Here is a 21,545-nt window from a genome sequence, read left to right on the forward strand (position 1 = left end):
AGATGATGTAAGGTAGGAAAACAGAAGTTGAGTAGGAATAGAATTGCTCTAACAAAGACATCGGAAGGAAGGCACATTCAAGGTAAAAGTTCATGCTACAATAACTTGTTTGGTTATTTTTTTTAATAAATAAGGATACCGTAGGCATTTGCAAGCTCCACCTCTCAATGTCCATGTTTAACTCTGAAATGTGCTCCTTCACTGTTTAACATTTTGCTTTCCATAATCTTTCCACCTTAACACACTTTTGTGAGGAAACCTCCTAAAAGTCTAAAAAACACCCCACAGAAGAGAAGGCAACCTGTTCTACTATCATTCTGGCATGATTTTTAAGGACAGAGACATGCCAGCACCTTGACAGGGCCTCATCTAAATAATGGTAATCAATTCTGGTCAATGAAATAGAAAAATAGAAAAAGGGGAAAAAAAGAAAGGAACAGGAGGAGGTGCATAGTGGGGGGACTGTTCACAACAGGAAAACAAAGCACCTATCTGAAGAGACGATGTAAGGTAGGAAAACAGAAGTTGAGAAGGAATATAATTGCTCTAACAAAGACATGGGAAGGAAGGTACATTCAAGGTAAAAGTTCATGCTACAATAATAACAACAAATAGATATAATCTGACCTCTGACAAATTAAAGCAGGATATACAGTGGAAGTTTCTGCAAAATCATAGGCACAGGGAAGACAGAAAAGCTTAATTAGGATGAGGTACTGTAATTGCCTGCTGATGATTGGACCCCACTTCTCCATCCTACCATCTGACCTCAGTTACACTTCATTCTCTTTCTGTTATGGATTGTTTCAATTTGTAAACACCCTGCATAAGGCAAGTTACCCCACAGACACAAGAGATCAGTAAGAAAAATGTAGGAAGGTCAGGTCCAGTAAACACAGGTGCTGGGATTTTCCTCTCTCCCATAAGGATTATGTTTGTTCTGTTTTGCAATGTCATTCAATTAAGAATAGATTCACAAATGCATGAGGAGCCAGTCGAAGACGCAATGATTGTTCATTCTATTTTTAAATAGCAACGAAAGAAATTTTCAACTGAGGCACACGTTATCATGGAATCTCAGCAGCAGCACCTGACATTTCAAATGAGACCCTGCTTGTCAGTCCCAACCAGGCTCTTTCTAGGAGTTACACAGGAAACTTTGCAGAGATGCCATCACAACTCATTACAGCATCACACGAGATCAACTCTACCACAGTTCCATCAAGAGCGCTGAATTCAACTGCATACATTTTAAAGATAATAATAATTAAGTATTTCTTATTACTAAGCAGTAATAATGAATAGCAGGATTTCCATGTTTTAAGGATTTTGCTCAGACCTAGCATCCTTTGATTCTTCATCTGACTTAACAGTCACTCCACATCTCAACACTGATCATTAATATATTAAGAAATTCCCATTTGCATACTGTAAAGGAAATACGTGAGAGCAGGGTGAGGAAAAGAACAGTTTATCTTCCTGGTTACTTAGAATTTCATTACTCACTAGTAATAAATACTAAAGAACAGTGAGTATTGATCTGTCAAAACAAACTTCAAAAAATCATAGTCTCTCTTGATTCATCACCACTTTCAGTTTTTACTTCAGTATCAATGGGATAAGTACAAATACACAGTGTGTGTATGTATGTGATAGGCCTGTGTTAGAAGACAGGGCTTCCTAAACACTTACAAGTATGTCACAGAAAACATCTCTTGGGAATAAGTTTATGATTTTATTTAATTCTCCAAGAAAAGATTAAAATTCTGAGATCAGCCCGAATTCCCAGTTCATGTGCTACGAGTTTACTTGTGCCCTGCCCAGGCTGAGTGAGATATCTTCTATCTCCCATTTCCAGTGATAAAACGTTCCTCTTTGGGGCTTCATTACCCATTGTAAATTTATTGCCACTTCAAGTGAAAAGCAGTAATTGTCCTAGACGTCTACAGTTGGTAGAAAGAATTATACAGTAGTATGACTGGTAATTTCTACGGGGAAAAAAAACAGCTTATTTGAAACTCCCTAAAGACTAAGAATGTTAGAACAGTTTGTAAGAGTGATGCATTAACGAGAAGAGCTAAGACGAAGAAGTCAAGCGTATGCTACATAAGCCATTTATAATATGGGTATTGATCTCATTTGCATCATATAGGTACAGATATGGAGATATATGCAAAAAGAGGAAACTGTAGCCCAGGATCTAAAAAACAAGCTTAGCAAAGTTAATTTTATTTTCCTGATGTAGTTCTTTTCTGACATATGGCAAGTCTCTGATCACCGTTGTGCTTCAGAGGCAGTTTTATGACTGGCTTCAAGGATTGCGTATGGAAAACGCTGCCATTAGGAAACGGGAGAGGGAAGGAGCAGCCGTTCAATCAGCTGAGGTTAACGACAGAACAGCCCCCCCACCACATTTCCCAAGTGATTCAACAGTTCTCCTCTACCTTATGTGGCAGCGCAAAGAAAAAGATTCAGGTGCCCTGCAAACAGTGATGAGAACCATTATAATGTCATAAAGAAATGAGACAAAATGAATTTTTTAATAAAAATATATCTCAGAGATTCATTATATGGTTAATATTCTCTATGCACCAGGAACTTAGTATGAGGCTTAGAGACCTACAGATGCCCTGTCATGCCACGTTAGGAATTAAATCCTACAGGAATTAAAATCTATAATAGACAGCTATTTATACTTGCTTGTACATAAATCAGTCACTTGTTAGGTTACTGAGAAATCCCATGGCACATGCTACAGCTGCACAGCGACACGAGCTTGGTAGAAATTTCTTATTTTTCATGTGAAGGATGCGTGAAGGAATCTGAATTGTTTACATACATTAGCCCTAGCACAGCAAACTCCCTGCCAACTCAGTAAGAAAGAAAAACGACTATTTTAACAGCCTTCAGGTAACACATGAAATCTTTAACAACCTCCTTTTTGTTCCTCATAAACAAACTTAATAATTAGTCTAGAACTGTAAAGTCAGGAAAGCTCGAACCTTACAGGGAGCTCTACAAAGCCTGAGGATGTTCATGGTTTTGCCATGTTCATTTCAGAAAGAGGAAGCCACTGCACAGCTCTGATGCTGGGCTAAACCCTCGGGTTCAGCTCTCCCACAATTTCACAGTTCAAGAACATCTGTATCGTGTTTGTTCTGTACCTGTATTTTGCAAGAAAACTAAATATTAAAAAGGGGACTTTCTTGTTCAATTCCAAAACGGGGAAGTAAAGCAGCCAGAATTCTGCTGAATACCTAATAGAGGGCTCCAGGCATTTTGCCAATAAAAATGTAAAGTCAATCTATTTGACTTGGTTTGTTGCACATCTGCACAAGATATAAACGGGATAGTGTTTTTTCCTGCTTTGTCAGAAAAGCGTTCTCAAGCAAGAGAAAGAGAATTAATTAACGATGCAAGGAAACACTAAGTGTGTGAAAGCAATGAGGGCGTCAGAGGAACCGTGCCTGAACAGCAGACATGAGAAACCCCTGTATATCCAATAACACCAAGGGGAGAGCTGGGGTAACAGGAAGGCAGGCTCCCATTCCACAATCCCCTGGGATTTCTGCTAAGTGTTTAGATTATTCCTGCCCCAGTCAGTGCAATTTTAATAGGACACAATGCCACCGGAGGCAACAGAGTTATCCCGAACTACTTAAGAGCAAAATCTGGTTCATTTGGGACTTTTTTGGCACTTCACCATCCAGATGATGGTCTCTGTGATGATGGTCTCACTTGCACCTTCAGAGCTCCCTCTCTGTGCAGGTGCAGCCATGCATTTTCTCCTTTAAACATTAAGAAGTGCTCTTTATACTCTTAAATAGTAGAGTGCATTTCATTGACAAGATTCTGGCTTCTGTTCCAGGGAAAAATGGGGTGAAATAGAAGAAGAAGGGCTGAAAGGAGAAAAAAAAAATACTCGAGTGGATTTATCAGCTCGTATAGCTGTTTAAAACCTGAGATGGGGCAGCCTCTGTGTATCATTTACAGTCTTCTGGTACTATCCTCCAATCCTTCAGCAGTGCCTGTATGGACTAACAGTGATTCTTTCCAGAATGAGCCACTTCCAGTTTGTGGCTGGAATTTGAGCAGGTATTAGTGACCCCTGCAAACGAGTCAGACACAGACCCACAACAGCTCCTGATCTGCCTGAACAACTACTGTACGTGTCGCACCGCAGCAGCTCTGCTGGTAACTCCTGCCCCAGGGCTCCTCTTCTCTGAGGCCACACTGGATGGGACAAACCAAATGCTCTAATCCCAACTGATACACAGAATTTCCATGTTTTAATATGCACAAGAGAATGGAACCAGACAAGATTCAGAACAGTCTTCCTCAACTACATCACACCAAATGGTTTTGCTATTGTTCTTTTCCAGGCCCTGACTAGGCCAAAACCAATGGAGAAACGTTCAAGCCACTTGGTCTATTAATTGTAGGCAGCAAGTAGCACAGACAAGCTTTTGTCATGAAGCAAACATTTGTTCTTAGATCAGAGTTTTGATTAACTTTTCACTATTATTTTTATTTAATAACACAAATTTATAGTGATTATTCTGAGATACGCTGACAAAATATTTTCACTTGCAAGATCTAAGGCTGAATCTACACTCCAACCAAATCAACATTCTCACTGAATGTTGACTGGAAGAAAATGAAAATTAAAAGCAGAAGAAATCACTATTTCATCTGATCAAGATAAATTGACTTTAAATTCAATTATTAAAAGCCCTCACAATCTGTAAATTCAACTTTTAAATTAGAAACAACTACTCCTAAGGAAAACAGGAAAGTAAATGCTAGTTATTGATTCAAAGAGCAGTCATGCAAATTCTGTGTTGCTCTTTCTAGCTTAGCTTCATCCAGCTTTTCTCTTATCTTTGCCTCTCTGAAACTACATAGTCTGTGCAATTGTAAAGAGAATAGAAGTTTTTATATTGCAGAATATATTATTTGATTAAAACACAAAAAATCTCAAGTATACATGAAAAAGTGTATATTTAAAAGTTATGCAATTTGCTAGGTGAAAAAGTGTAATATGTAATAAATACACATCTTACTTGTTAGAAGGTATATTCAAGGGACAAGCACACAACTGGCAATCTTCAGCTGTCCCTTTAGTGGGATCCCCATAGAAGCCGGGAAGACATCGATCACAGTAGGGACCACCTGTGTGGTGTTTGCAGTCCTAAACAGAAGGTGAAAAGTACAAATTCACAATGAGAGATCTTAAATATGGAAAACCCTTTAAGGTCATTCACCCAGCCCGTCCTCCCAACAGGACTGGAAGAGGTCTGCAGCATATATCCTGATTTTCTGCTGCTGGTTGAGAAGAGGCTCTAGAGGTTAGATGTCACTGGCTGTGATTCATACACTTCAGGTATTTGTGTTCTTTGGAGTAAGTTTTTTCTATGTAAAACAAAAAGAATTTTAAACTGTAGACCTTTATCTTTCCACCATACAACAGCCACGTTATTGTTTTAGCTGGCTTAAAGGAAAACAACCTTCAGAGCAGCACAGAACAGGTTCAGTATTGTGGCCTTATTTTGTGTCAAACAGTTTGCAGATGTTGATCCCAGAAATACAGCTCAGACTACATAAGTTATAAATATGAATTATTACATTTCCCATCTAAGTGCATTAGCTCATTTTACAAGGTATATGGCAAGCAGTATACTAAATATGTTTGTGAAAAGTAGCAAAGCCTGAATTACTTAATTAATACTTGTTTGCCAGAATAGCATCCAGACTCTATTTTGTGAGGAGAAACAAGGATGAGTACATCGTATACAGGCCCTATCCAACATCTGTGTTCCTCATGTGGCACTTTATCTGAGCGTATGAAACATCCAACATAAAAATGGTGGCACTAAATCTGCATTTTTTGTATATAACCTGATCTCAAAAGAAATGATCTTTTGGCAGAATGGGAATTGGTCCCCTGAGAACAGGCTTCCCATGAGGACTTAAAAGAACCAAGTTTTAAAGAGTAATTGCCCCTTCTAGTCTTCTTCCCCCTCACCATATAGGATTTAGAAATTCTAAATAATTTGGCAGGATCCATGAGAGGCTCATCAAATCAGTTTTCTGGCTTAAACTGTTTCCTTTCTTTTGCCACATTTTCAGCATACCACATGATTCCTTTCAGTGCTATTTGCCACAAGATACCCAAGTGTGGCCCTTTCACAGTGTAAAAACAGAGAAAGCAGGAGAAATGGTTTTGGCTCTTAAATGCCATCTTGATGTGCTTGGGTAGAGACTGAAAAAGCATATGGCAACTTGGAAAGACCAAGATGAAAGCCATGAGAGAGATTTTATTTAATGGGGTGTGCTCTGCTCTGAGTTACACAATGGGCCACATCAAATCTAGAATGTGCTTCACCCAAGCTGCTGCTTAAGAACTCTTGAGGGTTGTTGTCTTTTTAAAGGTATAGATATTTCCAAAGGTGTAGGTATTTTTTTAAGGTGTAGATATTTAATTTAAAACATTTTTAATAAGACGTTACTTTTTTTTCTCATTTTAGTAAGTTGTGCATATGGTACTGCATGATATTTAACAGCCTTACTGTCTGGAAGACATAATGTATCTTTGTTCTTAGATCAGAGTTTTGATTAACTTTTCACTATTATTTTTATTTAATAACACAAATTTATAGTGATTATTCTGAGATACGCTGACAAAATATTTTCACTTGCAAGATCTAAGGCTGAATCTACACTCCAACCAAATCAACATTCTCACTGAATGTTGACTGGAAGAAAATGAAAATTAAAAGCAGAAGAAATCACTATTTCATCTGATCAAGATAAATTGACTTTAAATTCAATTATTAAAAGCCCTCACAATCTGTAAATTCAACTTTTAAATTAGAAACAACTACTCCTAAGGAAAACAGGAAAGTAAATGCTAGTTATTGATTCAAAGAGCAGTCATGCAAATTCTGTGTTGCTCTTTCTAGCTTAGCTTCATCCAGCTTTTCTCTTATCTTTGCCTCTCTGAAACTACATAGTCTGTGCAATTGTAAAGAGAATAGAAGTTTTTATATTGCAGAATATATTATTTGATTAAAACACAAAAAATCTCAAGTATACATGAAAAAGTGTATATTTAAAAGTTATGCAATTTGCTAGGTGAAAAAGTGTAATATGTAATAAATACACATCTTACTTGTTAGAAGGTATATTCAAGGGACAAGCACACAACTGGCAATCTTCAGCTGTCCCTTTAGTGGGATCCCCATAGAAGCCGGGAAGACATCGATCACAGTAGGGACCACCTGTGTGGTGTTTGCAGTCCTAAACAGAAGGTGAAAAGTACAAATTCACAATGAGAGATCTTAAATATGGAAAACCCTTTAAGGTCATTCACCCAGCCCGTCCTCCCAACAGGACTGGAAGAGGTCTGCAGCATATATCCTGATTTTCTGCTGCTGGTTGAGAAGAGGCTCTAGAGGTTAGATGTCACTGGCTGTGATTCATACACTTCAGGTATTTGTGTTCTTTGGAGTAAGTTTTGTCTATGTAAAACAAAAAGAATTTTTAACTGTAGACCTTTATCTTTCCACCATACAACAGCCACGTTATTGTTTTAGCTGGCTTAAAGGAAAACAACCTTCAGAGCAGCACAGAACAGGTTCAGTATTGTGGCCTTATTTTGTGTCAAACAGTTTGCAGATGTTGATCCCAGAAATACAGCTCAGACTACATAAGTTATAAATATGAATTATAAAATTTCCCATCTAAGTGCATTAGCTCATTTTACAAGGTATATGGCAAGCAGTATACTAAATATGTTTGTGAAAAGTAGCAAAGCCTGAATTACTTAATTAATACTTGTTTGCCAGAATAGCATCCAGACTCTATTTTGTGAGGAGAAACAAGGATGAGTACATCGTATACAGGCCCTATCCAACATCTGTGTTCCTCATGTGGCACTTTATCTGAGCGTATGAAACATCCAACATAAAAATGGTGGCACTAAATCTGCATTTTTCGTATATAACCTGATCTCAAATTAAATGGTCTTTTGGCAGAATGGGATTTGGTCCCATGAGAACAGGCTTCCCATGAGGACTTAAAAGAACCAAGTTTTAAAGAGTAATTGCTCCTTCTAGTCTTCTTCCCCCTCACCATATAGGATTTAGAAATTCTAAATAATTTGGCAGGATCCATAAGAGGCTCAGCAAATCAGTTTTCTGGCTTAAACTGTTTCCTTTCTTTTGCCACATTTTCAGCATACCACATGATTCCTTTCAGTGCTATTTGCCACAAGATACCCAAGTGTGGCCCTTTCACAGTGTAAAAACAGAGAAAGCAGGAGAAATGGTTTTGGCTCTTAAATGCCATCTTGATGTGCTTGGGTAGAGACTGAAAAAGCATATGGCAACTTGGAAAGACCAAGATGAAAGCCATGAGAGAGATTTTATTTAACAGGGTGTGCTCTGCTCTGAGTTACGATGATGGGCCACATCAAATCTAGAATGTGTTTCACCCAAGCTGCTGCTTAAGAACTCTTGAGGGTTGTTGTATTTTTAAAGGTATAGGTATTTCCAAAGGTGTAGGTATTTTTTTAAGGTGTAGATATTTAATTTAAAACATTTTTAATAAGACGTTACTTTTTTTTCTCATTTTAGTAAGTTGTGCATATGGTACTGCATGATATTTAACAGCCTTACTGTCTGGAAGACATAATGTATCCTCAGTAAAGAATTTTAAAAGAATTTTAAAAATAAGAATACGAGGACACATAATTTATCCTCAATGAAGAATTTTAAAAACGGCACTATTCTAAGGAACACTGATTTCTTCTTCTTGACCCTCCAGGACTGCAATTATTTGTACAAAGTTATTTTGCACTATGCTTTGTGTAGCCAGGACCACACATTTGGGCAGCTGAAAAAGCACAATACCTGTTTCAGTCCTGAGTGCACTGGAGTCAAAAGCATCTGTCTCCAGAAATGCTGTTTGCTGGTTCAAAGGGTGCATTCTTATTGCTTGTGTGTACAATCAGCACATCTTTGAGATGGAAGTAGAATGTGTTTCACCCAAGCTGCTGCTTAAGAACTCTTGAGGGTTGTTGTATTTTTAAAGGTATAGGTATTTCCAAAGGTGTAGGTATTTTTTTAAGGTGTAGATATTTAATTTAAAACATTTTTAAGACGACGTTACATTTTTTTCTCATTTTAATAAGTTGTGCATATGGTACTGCATGATATTTAACAGCCTTACTGTCTGGAAGACATAATGTATCCTCAGTAAAGAATTTTAAAAGAATTTTAAAAATAAGAATATGAGGATACATAATGTATCCTCAATAAAGAATTTTAAAAATGGCACTATTCTAAGGAACACTGATTTCTTCTTCTTGACCCTCCAGGACTGCAATTATTTGTACAAAGTTATTTTGCACTATGCTTTGTGTAGCCAGGACCACACATTTGGGCAGCTGAAAAAGCACAATACCCGTTTCAGTCCTGAGTGCACTGGAGTCAAAAGCATCTGTCTCCAGAAATGCTGTTTGCTGGTTCAAAGGGTGCATTCTTATTGCTTGTGTGTACAATCAGCACATCTTTGAGATGGAAGCGTTAGTCACAATATTATGTTTTCACATATTTGGTAGATTGTGAGCTAATACCAACTATTGAGACTCTTAGTAAAATAAAATTATGGCCTTAGAACCATCAGCTGTTAAATTCTACATCATTAGGTCATTTAAGTCCAGTTGATTGTTACTTCAAGTGCTGACATGCAAAAAAAATCTCCTGGCCACACTGACAAAGTAGCTGGGAACATCAAGATATGCTTTTTAAAGAAGATATGACAAAAATAATTTAAGTGTTTCTAAAGAAAAATCCTTTGCAATTCAACTTTTTTAAGGCATCATGTCAAATTATTTGTACTTTTTCTGAATTATTCTTTTGTGTTAAGTTTAGCTTTAAATATCCTCAGATGTATCTTAATGTTTTTGAAGAATATGAACAGCTTATATGTCAAGGATGTTGCTACAGTGAGAGGAGTTAACACACTATTTTAAAGCTACACACCACTTCCAGAGTGGTATTTGGAGTTTCTGCTCTTTTTTTTTCAAATAAAAGACACGAAATCTTCCATTTTTCATGTTCATAGAAACACCTGATTATTTTGTGTCTCACAAAACTGAGTATAAAGAAGATCATGATCAACTGTCCCTAACCTGCTCAGTACATTATATATTCTTTCTTTTTATTCTCTTGGAAATATAGTTTGTTCCAGCACATTGATCTAGTGGTTTTGGTAAAATCAATGCCTAGTTCCATAGATTCATAGACTGTGGCCAGGAACGATTTTATGCCCAAGTCTTTATGCTTTCAAATTCCAGGTACTGGATCTCAAACTGTTTTGAATGCATGAATTTTCCAGACATCTTTTATCCCCAAATATCATTAAACTTCAATTAGACAACCTCTGAGGAAGCAAGACTATGGAATTTGTTTTTCTCCAAAATTTTATGTGTAACTCAGACCTTGTTGCCAAGGACTTTATGGCGGATGTCCTGGAGTGTGTTTTTGCCCATTTCCTACCAAGCCAGCTCTCCCTGTCTCTAAAGAAACCAAATGGAAATTTTTATGCCCAGTACCAGCGAACTCTGAATTCACACTGAAACACACTCCTGCTTCGCTGTGTGTGCAGCTGAATGTACCAATATGGAAAGAAATAGAATAGAAGGCTGGTGATGAAAATAAAACTTTAGTCAGGGAGCATGACTGAGTCCCAAGATAGTGCCTTTGGCTGCTGCCCTTCCTTGGGACATCTGTCACAGAGACAGCCAGGGACACTGATAGTTTAAGCTAGTTAAACAAAACCTATTTTAGTGCTGATTTTAGATGCCTATTTTATTATATTCCCTGGCCATTTAGACCAGACAAAGCTATTATCATAGAATCACAGGATGGTTTAGGTTGGAAGGGACCTTGAAGATCATCCAGTTCCAACCCCCTGCCCTGGGCAGGGACACCTCCCACCAGACCAGGTTGCTCAAAGCCCCGTCCAGCCTGGCCTTGAACCCCTCCAGGGATGGGGCAGCCACAGCTTCTCTGGGTATTGAGTCTTTGGAAGCATGAATATGCTCTTCTGGCATTTTCAAACTTACTTAACATCAAGCTTACATGGGTAATTCCCTTTTCTTGGTGTTAGGAGTGCAATCAGGATGTTGCAGAGGCTTTATGCAATTTTCAGCTGTGGCACAGCCTGTACTACAACGAGCTTGGGATCTATCATGTTGTTACTGTGTACGTGAAGGTGGGTGAAGGTACTTAGTGGCTGCTGTGATGAACACTATCTAAGGACACGGCCTCAATCTACATGGTATGTGCTTTTAACACATAAAGGAATAAAATACAAACCAGGGGACAGCCCACTTTGCAATTTGAGCTTATATAAGGGGAGAAAAACCTGCACTCTCTGAGCTTACTACCAGGAACCTAATGTTCTGCAAGGCATGAAACACCTTGAAACGTGTTTGCTTTTCACAAGGTTTGGGTTTAACCAACCTCCTAAAGCTACGGTAAATGTGTGTGTGTGTAACACTACAAAAGAGGATTTCTGACTGTTAGAACCTGCCCTCTGTACCGGAGCAGTTTGTATATCACAATGGTAACGAGAAGGATGGATCATGCAGCTCTATATGGTTGCTGCAGGGATCAAAGGGCTTTGCAGGTTACTGTGAGATACGCGTTAAAATGAGCTTTTTATACAGGCCCGTGTCGGAGCAGATGATTCGAGCTTTTATCATGAGTCAAAAACATATTTCAGCTGCTTTTCAACTCCATTTCAAAGCTAAGGAAGAGCAAAAAGAAGTATCATATCAGTAAATTAGGTGCCTAAATTGTCTGTTGTATTACTGAAAAAACACCATGAATAATAATAAGGCGGCCAAAAGGCTGTGTAAACCTCAATAGAAAGAATGCCTTTGATGTGAAACATTTCTCTTTTTCAGCATTCAGACTTCTCTCTCTTTCACTTCAAAAGGCTTATGATCCAAATTGAACAGCAGCATTTAATAGCCTGCATGGATACTAACCCATCCAACTTCACTTACGGCGCTTTCAAAGCAAGCTGCAAGGAAACCCAGAACTGATTTTAAGCTCCCTGCGCGCCTCTTCTTTATGGGATGATCTAGTATAAGCTCAGACAGAACACAGAAAATACGGAATGCTTGATAATGCATATAGATAAAAGTACATTTTTGACTGGTTATTTTCCACTTCTCTGTCGGTGCCGGGTTCTCTTTACCCCAGCACCCTTGGAACATCATGGGGGGGAGCTCTGCTGTCTCAGCCAATGGTTCACACCAGCTGAGAAGTGCAAAAGCAGGACAACCTGCGACTGCACGGCTTCTCTCACCTCCTGGCCAGAGACAGAAATCACAGAATCACACAATCTTCTAGGTTGGAAGGGACCTCAAAGATCATCTTGTCCAACCGTCAACCTCACTGACAAAAATAGACACCCACACAACAAACAAGGAGCATCATCACTAAACCAGACCTCCCAGCACTACATCAACCCGTCTTTTGAACACCTCCAGGGATGGGGCCTCAACCACCTCCCTGGGCAGCCCATTCCAATGGCTGAGAACCCTTTCAGTGAAAAAATTTTTCCTAATATCCAGCCTGAACCTCCCCTGGTGCAACTTGAGGCCATTTCCTCTCGTCCTGTCGCCTGTGACTTGGGAGAAGAGACCGACCCCCACCTCTCTACACCCTCCTTTCAGGGAGTTGGAGAGAGCAAGAAGGTCTCCCCTCAGCCTCCTCCTCTCCAGGCTGAACACCCCCAGCTCCCTCAGCCGCTCCTCATAAGACTTGTGCTCCAGACCCCTCAATGAAGAGGGAAGTTGTGCAAGGGCTAAAACTTGAAGACACGGAAGCAAAAAACCTCAGAACTCACATCTGGCTTCACGCCCCCAAGCAAAATAGTCAATAGTTATGATATACCTTAAAAGGGATTCTCCTCTCCCTTTCCATTCTGTTAATTGATTCTATCCCACACCCACGTGAAAGACTGCAAAGCTGGAGGCTGCATTCATTAATGCAATAAATTTTATCTTTGTTGAGAAACACAAATCCGTATTACCCTTGTAATAAACATTTTCACTGCATGTAAGTGAAGGATTCAAAACGCAACTGTCATGTCATACATATTTTTCATCCGAGGTACTTCTTTAAGGCACACAGTATAATTAAATTGAGAATCATTTAAAGCGTCTATTCATGAAAAAGCAATTTGAAAAAATCACCGATCCACATATTAAGGGTATCTTGTTTTGCACTGCAATGCAATTAAACATCTTGTATGGGCAAAACAGGAAGACCAGTGATAATCCTAAGTGCCAAATTACATTGAAAAAAGCCTGAATTTTCAGTTTGGATTTTTCCCAGCAGCTTTTTCTTACGGAAATAAAAGGGAACATTTAGAAACATGCACAATACAGAGTCTGCTTGAAATTCTGCAGGGAAATGAGAGTATGATATCCCACTAAACTGGCACTGGCTCAAATTGTGTTTCTGCAAGGCTAATGAAATGAGAAATGTTGTTTCAAGCTTCATGCCATGTCAGACAATATGAAACTAAAAATGCCCTTGAGTTAATCAGAACAGTCTATTCAGCATAATTCACCCACTCCAACAGGCTACTGAATGGGCTGCAAATAGTGATGTGCTGGTAGGTTTGCTATGGATAATATCAGATTTAATTGCTGAATTAGGAGCTAACTACAGAAAATCTCCATAGCCTATAAGAAAAAAAAAAAAAGTTGATTTAGCCAAAATCATATACTTTTATTATTTTTAAAGTACAATTTGTGAAGTGTTTCTTAATAAATTTCTTCCTTTCTTTAAGGTTTAGTAGGAATTTAGATGAAGGGTCAACAGTATCTTCTTGTCATACTAGAACCAAATTTGCAAAGTTACTTGCTTCATACTATAAACTAAATACACTGCAGGAGACAGATGGGAGGGGGAGGTAAATCTTGCGGGCTAGAATACTGATAAATTTGCTGCTGTCTGCATGCCATACCTTATACTATTGATTCTATTTCAAAACATAAACCCTATGTGAATAAAAAATTCCTTTTGTTTAACTGTAAAAGCCACCATATCTTGGTTCAAGATCTCTTCAGTTAATTGCTGTTTTTTTCTCCTTGGATATTTCAGGTCTCAGAGGTTGTTAATTTAATTGCCCAGGTATATTGAACTGATGATGGCCATTTCCATCAAGTTTTCTGTAGTGACACTTACCAGGCATTCCCCTGTGATGTCGTCACACACATCTGCGTGGCCAAAGCATGTACACGGTGCACAGATTCCACCAAAAATTGTGCCATTCACACGCCTGTGTCGGGGCCAGCAAGACTAGAAGATAAATTAGATAAAAAGTTAAAATTTTGCTTGAACGGGGAAAGGAATGTGATTTTTAAAATACTGTTGAATTTGATAATTGCATATACAAAACCATACTTCTCAAATTTATAAAAATACCAACATTTCTCTAGAAAGATGTTTTTCGTGGTGCTTCCTATGGCTTTGCACTGACCTCAGCCTTACTGGCAGGAGTGAGATTAGAGGAAGCCTTAACTTGATCATCCTGCTGAAATGGTAAAATAAAGCAGAGAAATGAAGAACTGAAGTATGACAGCATCAAAGCAAGAGGTACAGATTGAAAAACAGCCAGAAGGCAAAATACTGAAGAAGAGAGAAGGAGGGAAGAAAACCCCCAAACAACAAACACCTCTTCTGAGAAGTTCAGCTGCAAAGATCGATTAAAATAGCATTTAGTCTTTCTTGTTTGGAGTCTAACGAAAGGCTACACTGAAATAAAGCACAGTCTGAAAACAAAGCCATCCTTTCATTTATAAATTATGCTTTTTAAATACAAAGTACAGTCATTTCCCTTTAAGAAGGTGCCGTGAATTTATTTTTTTTTATTGTCAAATTCAGATCAATATTAAACGCATGGCCAGCTTTTCCTTAGAAAAGGTGACATCGTCCAACTGTGATTCATCAGCAAAAATTCAGCTATTCAATTGCTCCATAATCAGATGCCAAGCAGCAGTCTTCCTTTCTATATATCTCACAAATGGCTTTATAGTTTTTGCAAACTCGCTTTCCCCAAGAAGACTGTTCGTGTGATCCATGGATTTTGCATAATATAAAAAACTACATGACGGAGTGCTGACCTTCAAAAACACCTGGCTCATACAAAGAGGAAGCTGTGCAGAGATAGAATACTAAAAGTATCATTAAATTAAGAAAATCCCTTCCCCTTCGCATACATTCTCCACAAAGGTAACAAGAACAATCTCCTTTATAAAAATAAGGACAATGTTCCTTTTTGTCTTACTCCTGCAAAATGTGAAAGTAATTTGAAGATCAATTGAAATTACGCTTTTAAAAAGCCATTCCAAAAACTGATGAATTACCCTTATTTTTCCTTCTTTTCATTCTAACAAAACCCATAAATACTAGAAATTAAAATTCAGAGTTATACAATCTAGAAAAGAAAAACAGGTTAAAAGAAATGGCCTTATTTTTTTCCTGTGGCATGAGATGCAACTGATGAAGCTGTTTCTGCATAAATCTATAAATCTTTTCCACTTTCAATTATTCTGAAAACAATGATCTCGTGCACAGATATACATGATGTTGCACAAGATAAGGCTCTAAAAGTCACTAATTCTAAGGATTTAGACATCAAATACCAACAGCAAGGCTTAGAACAGAACTAAGATAAAAGACTACAGATTGGGATCTTAAGAAAAGAAATGACGCAACATTCAGAAGGCAGGGAAGTTCTTCACTACCACAGTGATGCAAATTCAACACAACTTCTTCCACAGTGGAAGTAAAAGAGTCACTAGCAAGGGAACAAATCTGGTGGAGAAGATCCACATCAGCAGAGCAGAGTAACTATCACAAATGAGCCCAACTGGTATTTCAAATTTAAAGTTTGATCTGCTTTACCTCTGCTCATGCAATGGTGTGTTCAGTTCTCAGATACACTAGCACAGACATAACAATTTTCTTTGACTAGAATCTTACACAAAGTTAATTCCATATTTGTGTGACAGAAGAATCTCATAAGAAACAGCATATTTTAAATGGGATTGGTTGTCTTCTGAAGACAGATTGTGCCAAAACATTCACATTAAGAGAATAAATAAATAGGTTGGGTTTAGTGCTGTGGCTTCTGTCCCAGGTACCGTGACATCAATATGCTGAAAACAAACACATAAATTCAATTAAATTAAGAAGGAAAATGAAATGGAAAAGCTGCAAAAAATCAATAAAAAAATGGAACTCTGCTAGGTTGAAATTGGAAAAAGCAAAGTGATGGACAAGGCCAAAAGTATCCAGAAGAAACAAATATGGCATTCCAAAAAAAACCCACATTTTCAATTTGCCTTTCCATGCTTTCTCAAGCGCTAGTTTGCCTGGAATTCTGAAACTTCACTGTTGGGTTTTGTTTTTTTTTCTTGCTTGTCCTTGTTTAAAAAAGCACTACTCAGAGCATTAAAATATTTCCCCACTTTTTTCTATCAAGCACAATTGTTCAATGTGTAGTCTATGTTGAACCTCTGCTACGAAAGCCTCATGAGAAATGAATTCAGTGAATAAAGGCATGGACACTAAAACTTTTAACTGTATCAATGTTATCATAAGGTAAGCCAGCATTGCCAAATGGCATTTCTGAACTGTCCAAAATGTTCTGAAATTCAGTGAGGGGACACAGGAAAAGCAGGCTCTTGCAGAAGTCTATTGTATCTTCTTGGCCTTTGCTCTTGGGAGGAAAACCAGCACACAGAGAATCACAGAGTCATGGAACACTTTAGGTTGGAAGGGACCTTCAAGATCATCCAGTTCCAACCCCCTGCCCTGGGCAGGGACACCTCCCACCAGACCAGGTTGCTCCAAGCCCCATCCAGCCTGGCCTTGAACCCCTCCAGGGATGGGGCAGCCACAGCTTCTCTGGGCAACCTGGGCCAGGCTCTCACCACCCTCACAGCAAAGAATTTCTTCCTGAGATCTCACCTCAATCTCCCCTCTTTCAGTTTAAAACCCTTCCCCCTCATCCTGTGGCTCCCCTCCCTGATCAAGAGTCCCTCCCCATCTCTCCTTGAGGCCCTCGAGGGGCTGGAAGGGGCTCTAAGGTCTCCCCAGAGTCTTCTCTTCTCCAGCCCCCTGATGTAAATTTTTTCAGCCTTTCCTCACAGCAGAGGGGCTCCAGCCCCCTGATGTAGGGACTACCATATGGTTTAGTTCAACAGGCCTGTGGTTTGCACTGAGTCAGGGCAGGAATCAAAGAGTGTCTATGCCCACCACTGTGCACAGAGACTTTAAATTTGTAGCTATCTATATATGTACCTTCTATTGGGAATATGATCTTAAGCGTATATCAAATTTCAGGGAATTGGAAAATTGGAGAGAATTTTGAATTGGAGAGAAGGTTTGGCGTTGAAGGACACAACGTTGGACAGAGAATTTCAGCAACACCAAGGCAGAATATGATCTTAAGCATATATCAAATTTCAGGGACTGTTTTGAATTGGAGAGAAGGTGTGGCGTTGAAGGACACAACGTTGGACAGAGAAATATGATCTTAAGCGTATATCAAATTTCAGGGAATTGGAAAATTGGAGAGAATTTTGAATTGGAGAGAAGGTTTGGCGTTGAAGGACACAACGTTGGACAGAGAATTTCAGCAACACCAAGGCAGGAATCCTACCCAAGACCTCCAGCTTCTACAACAAAAATAGTCATTCAAACATCTGCAGTCAGGGTCTTTCCAAGTGCTTTCTGGGAAATCACACCTAAATTTGAATTGAGTGGAAAAATGGACAAGTAAAAAAACTGTGTGAAGCACAATGACACTTCATCCAGTTTTTTCTTCAAATAATTGGACAGACAGACAACGGTCAGACTCCAAAATTATTTCTCAGCCAAGGTAGGCAATGTTCTTCTCCAGTTGTTTTTTCTGTCTGGACCATTCTGGAAGTGATAGGAATATCCATTAATTCCTTCAGGCCTTCTTTCTACATGAGTTTATCCAGCCCCGGCAACACGCAACCACATTTGGCATGAAACTAGACTCTAAGCCCTAAATATCACACAGAAGCATGGAAGATTTTAAAGAAAAAGCGAGCTGACAAGCAAATGCCTAGAGTGCCTGTGTAAATGGCATACTGTTTGTAGTTTTGTGAAGCAGAGCATCTTGGTGTTTGGAACTATTTCCTTAAAGGCAAAGCTTTTGAACAATTTTTTTTTTGGCTTCTACTTACCCCAAGCTATGCCCACGTGAGGCAGTTAATCATATGCATGCTTGTACGAACACATTCTGTGTGAACGAATGGTTTTGTGAGGAAAAGTGGGTCTTTTCTGAGCCTGTGTGTATGTTATTAGCTGTAGCAGGACCAAACTGCAGCGAAACAATCCTCACAAGAAGGCACACGTGAGCCTCGAAGACTCCAAGGGAAATGGCAAAGTCCTTCTAATTGTCATAGCTTTGTGCATCTGTAGCATCAATTGGCTGGAGAGTATACAAATGCTGTTTTCATGTTTGTTTTATTAAGAGAAATGTCTTTTCATAACTTAGAAATCAACTTGAAATATTATCAAATATAATGAACTACCACCTAGAAATAAAGGTCATTAGACAAGCTATACCAAATTCCTAACAGGAATTTTCTATGTTGGAAATTAACTTCAAATATTATCAAACATAATGAACTACCACCTAGAAATAGAAGTCATTAGACAATGACTATACCAAATTCCTATACCAAATTCCTAACAGGAATTTTCTATTTTCTACTGACACAGGGCCAGTGGATACTTCCAGTTATCCCAGTGTGAGCACAATTGATCTCCCTTGCATGGTGACACTCACCTCACAGGAGGTGCCACCGTACCCCGGGGGACAGTCACATAACTCCACTGCAGATGCCACCCTTCTCCCAGCCGAAGTGTAGTCAGCAGCTTCCATGCTAACGCTCCTCAGCCTGCATGGAAGGGAAAGGAAACAGTTAAAATAGCAAATTAGATGAAAGTATTTGTGCAGCTGGATGCAACAACCAGTACAGAGTGACATTCAGTGGCTTGTTTATGTTTTTCTGTTTAAAACTAATGAGGTTTTCATATTACTCTATTTCTTCCTAAACTCCATGTCTGGAAGCTTGTTACTATTTTTGTCCATCATGTGAGGAAGACTCTGGTCAGACAGACATTGATAAAAATAGACTTTCCAAGTCTCACAGCACTGGAAGAGCAGATGGAAGGCTATTCCTGACCTGCAAGCCACATGTACCAACTTGCAGCTGTATATATAGCAAATCTGACACTAAGCAGCATCTCCAACATTTATAAACCGCTACTCCAAGCTTCTAAAATATTATATTACTAACTTCTGGTTATAAGGTATTTTTATTCTGGAGATTTGACCACCGAAAAAGATTTCAGCTCTGTCCAGGAGGATCTAAGCATTATGTGTATGAAAGAAAAAGGTATGTACAGGAAAGAAAAAGGAAATTTCTACCATACACCTCGGTTTCAGCAATGGCAGAGAAGACAGAGTTGGAGAATCTTCTGTTCCATGTGCAATTGCCCTTAAAAACTAACTGCTAGACATGGGCTAAACAGCTATTGCTCAGCCAAACACTGAACATGATTTTTTTATTTTAAAAACCATGGAAATATGATGAGAGAAACAACAGAAGTCTTGCGATAATCTTACAGGTAGTACGCAAAACAGATGTAGTTTACCTCAACAGTATCCATTTGGGAAAAGAAACTGGGATTTGGGAATTTAACTCATGAGAATTCAGAATTAAGGCATTATAGAGACACAAGGACTTCTATTTTCACCCAGCAATCTTAAGAGCATTTAACTAACAGACTTGAAAAGCTTCTTTTGAGGTCTTTTTCATCAGAGAATACCCTACCATCATAACATGCATTTTGTTAAAAAATAATTAATTTTCTTTGGAAAATGTAAGACAAACTTTTTTCCTCCATCCTAAGGCATTTCTCTTTTTTGGCTGCCAAAAAATCCTGAAAACTATTTGGATGACCTTGAATCAGAAAACATTCAAGAAAAATATTTGGTTGTTACTGCAGCAGTTGGAGGAAAGGTTAAAGGAAAGGTTTAGACAGGATTTCCCACCCAATTTTATGACTGCTCTCAATAAGACAGAGATGAAAGGTAAGGGGGGAAAAAGAGAATATTTCTGAAATTAGGATGGGAGCTTCAGAAAAACAGAAATTTTACCATCACCAGGATATGAGTTGACTTTGGAGGGACTACTACTGCAGATTATGCAGCTTGAATCTAATCTGTTGATACCAGAACTTCTGTAAAAGGTTCTTGAAACTCTTTTAAGAGACATATGCACGTTCCTATCCAGACCTTCAGTAAGATCTCTCTCACTTGTCAATATTTCCCCCTTCACTCCATTGATGCACGCTTATTTTGCAATCATCCTTTTAAATATTCCTTACAATAAGATATCCAGTCTGAAGGGTATTAAATATCAAATGGTGATGACTTTAACAGTAAAAAATCTAACAATGTAAGGAGAAAAATCTGTAAATGAAGAAAAGAAATTACTAGCAAAAGGCCAAATTTTATTTATCCTTCAAACTACTGCTAGTTTTCTCTCAGCACAGATCTTGGAACAAAGAGAAGCACTTCCACACAGAAACAATCTGCCCAGTATTATCCCACATTTGTATTCACTGAATTGTTCCAATTTTCATTACGTTCTGCTATTTGCTAAATGGGATTTTAATGTGTTTAACAGTTTTTAGCATTAACAGTTACTCAGTGAAGAAAGCTGCAGTGATTTATTTTTTTTTTCCTCCCATTTTGATGTTGCCATTTTGATTCCTCGATGTCATTCTGCATTCATTAAAGCAGATAATGCTGGCGGTAACGGGGCACTGGATCCTGGAGATGCAGGAACAATTTGAGATTCGACATCGAGACCAAATATTTAAGCTGACTGTTACTGTCAGCAGGCAACTGTTGGCTTCTAAAAACAAACAAGATGAAAAGGGAAGGGGACGTTTCAGGCGGTATCTGCTATGTGAGGCACCCCAGTCCCAGCAGAAGGCGCGTGCAGCACTGACCCAATCATAGAATCACAGAATCATAGAATCATTGAGGTTGGAAGAGACCCTTGGGATCATCGAGTCCAACCATCTCCCCTACTCTACAAAGTCCTCCCCTACACCATGTCCCTCAGTACCGCATCTAAACGTCCCTTAAACACAACCAGGGACAGTGACTCCACCCCCTCCCTGGGCAGCCTGTTCCAATGCCCGACCACTCTTTCAGTGAAAAATTCCTTCCTAATGTTCAATCTAAACCTCCCCTGTTGGAGCTTGAAGCCGTTCCCTCTCGTTCTATTGTTAATTACCTGTGAGAAGAGACCAGCCCCAACCTCTCTACAGTGTCCTTTCAAGTAGTTGTAGAGAGTGATGAGGTCTCCCCTCAGCCTCCTCTTCCTCATACTG

General features: G+C 38.8%; 1 protein-coding gene across 1 annotated transcript in view; it reads right to left on the minus strand.

Moving 5' to 3' along the window:
- LAMA2 (laminin subunit alpha 2) overlaps nucleotides 1–21,545 on the minus strand; it is a 412,919-nt gene that overhangs the window by 169,298 nt on the left and 222,076 nt on the right. Inside the window, exons 15-17 of the mRNA XM_014942611.1 lie at nucleotides 18,922–19,033; nucleotides 14,277–14,390; nucleotides 7,172–7,299 (exon numbers count right to left, since the gene is read on the minus strand). Of these exons, the coding sequence (XP_014798097.1) occupies nucleotides 7,172–7,299; nucleotides 14,277–14,390; nucleotides 18,922–19,033 (354 nt within the window). The remainder of the gene's footprint in view (nucleotides 1–7,171; nucleotides 7,300–14,276; nucleotides 14,391–18,921; nucleotides 19,034–21,545) is intronic.

Source organism: Calidris pugnax, unplaced genomic scaffold (genome assembly GCF_001431845.1).
Source record: "Calidris pugnax isolate Ruff unplaced genomic scaffold, ASM143184v1 scaffold86, whole genome shotgun sequence".
Taxonomy (NCBI): Eukaryota; Metazoa; Chordata; class Aves; order Charadriiformes; family Scolopacidae; genus Calidris; species Calidris pugnax.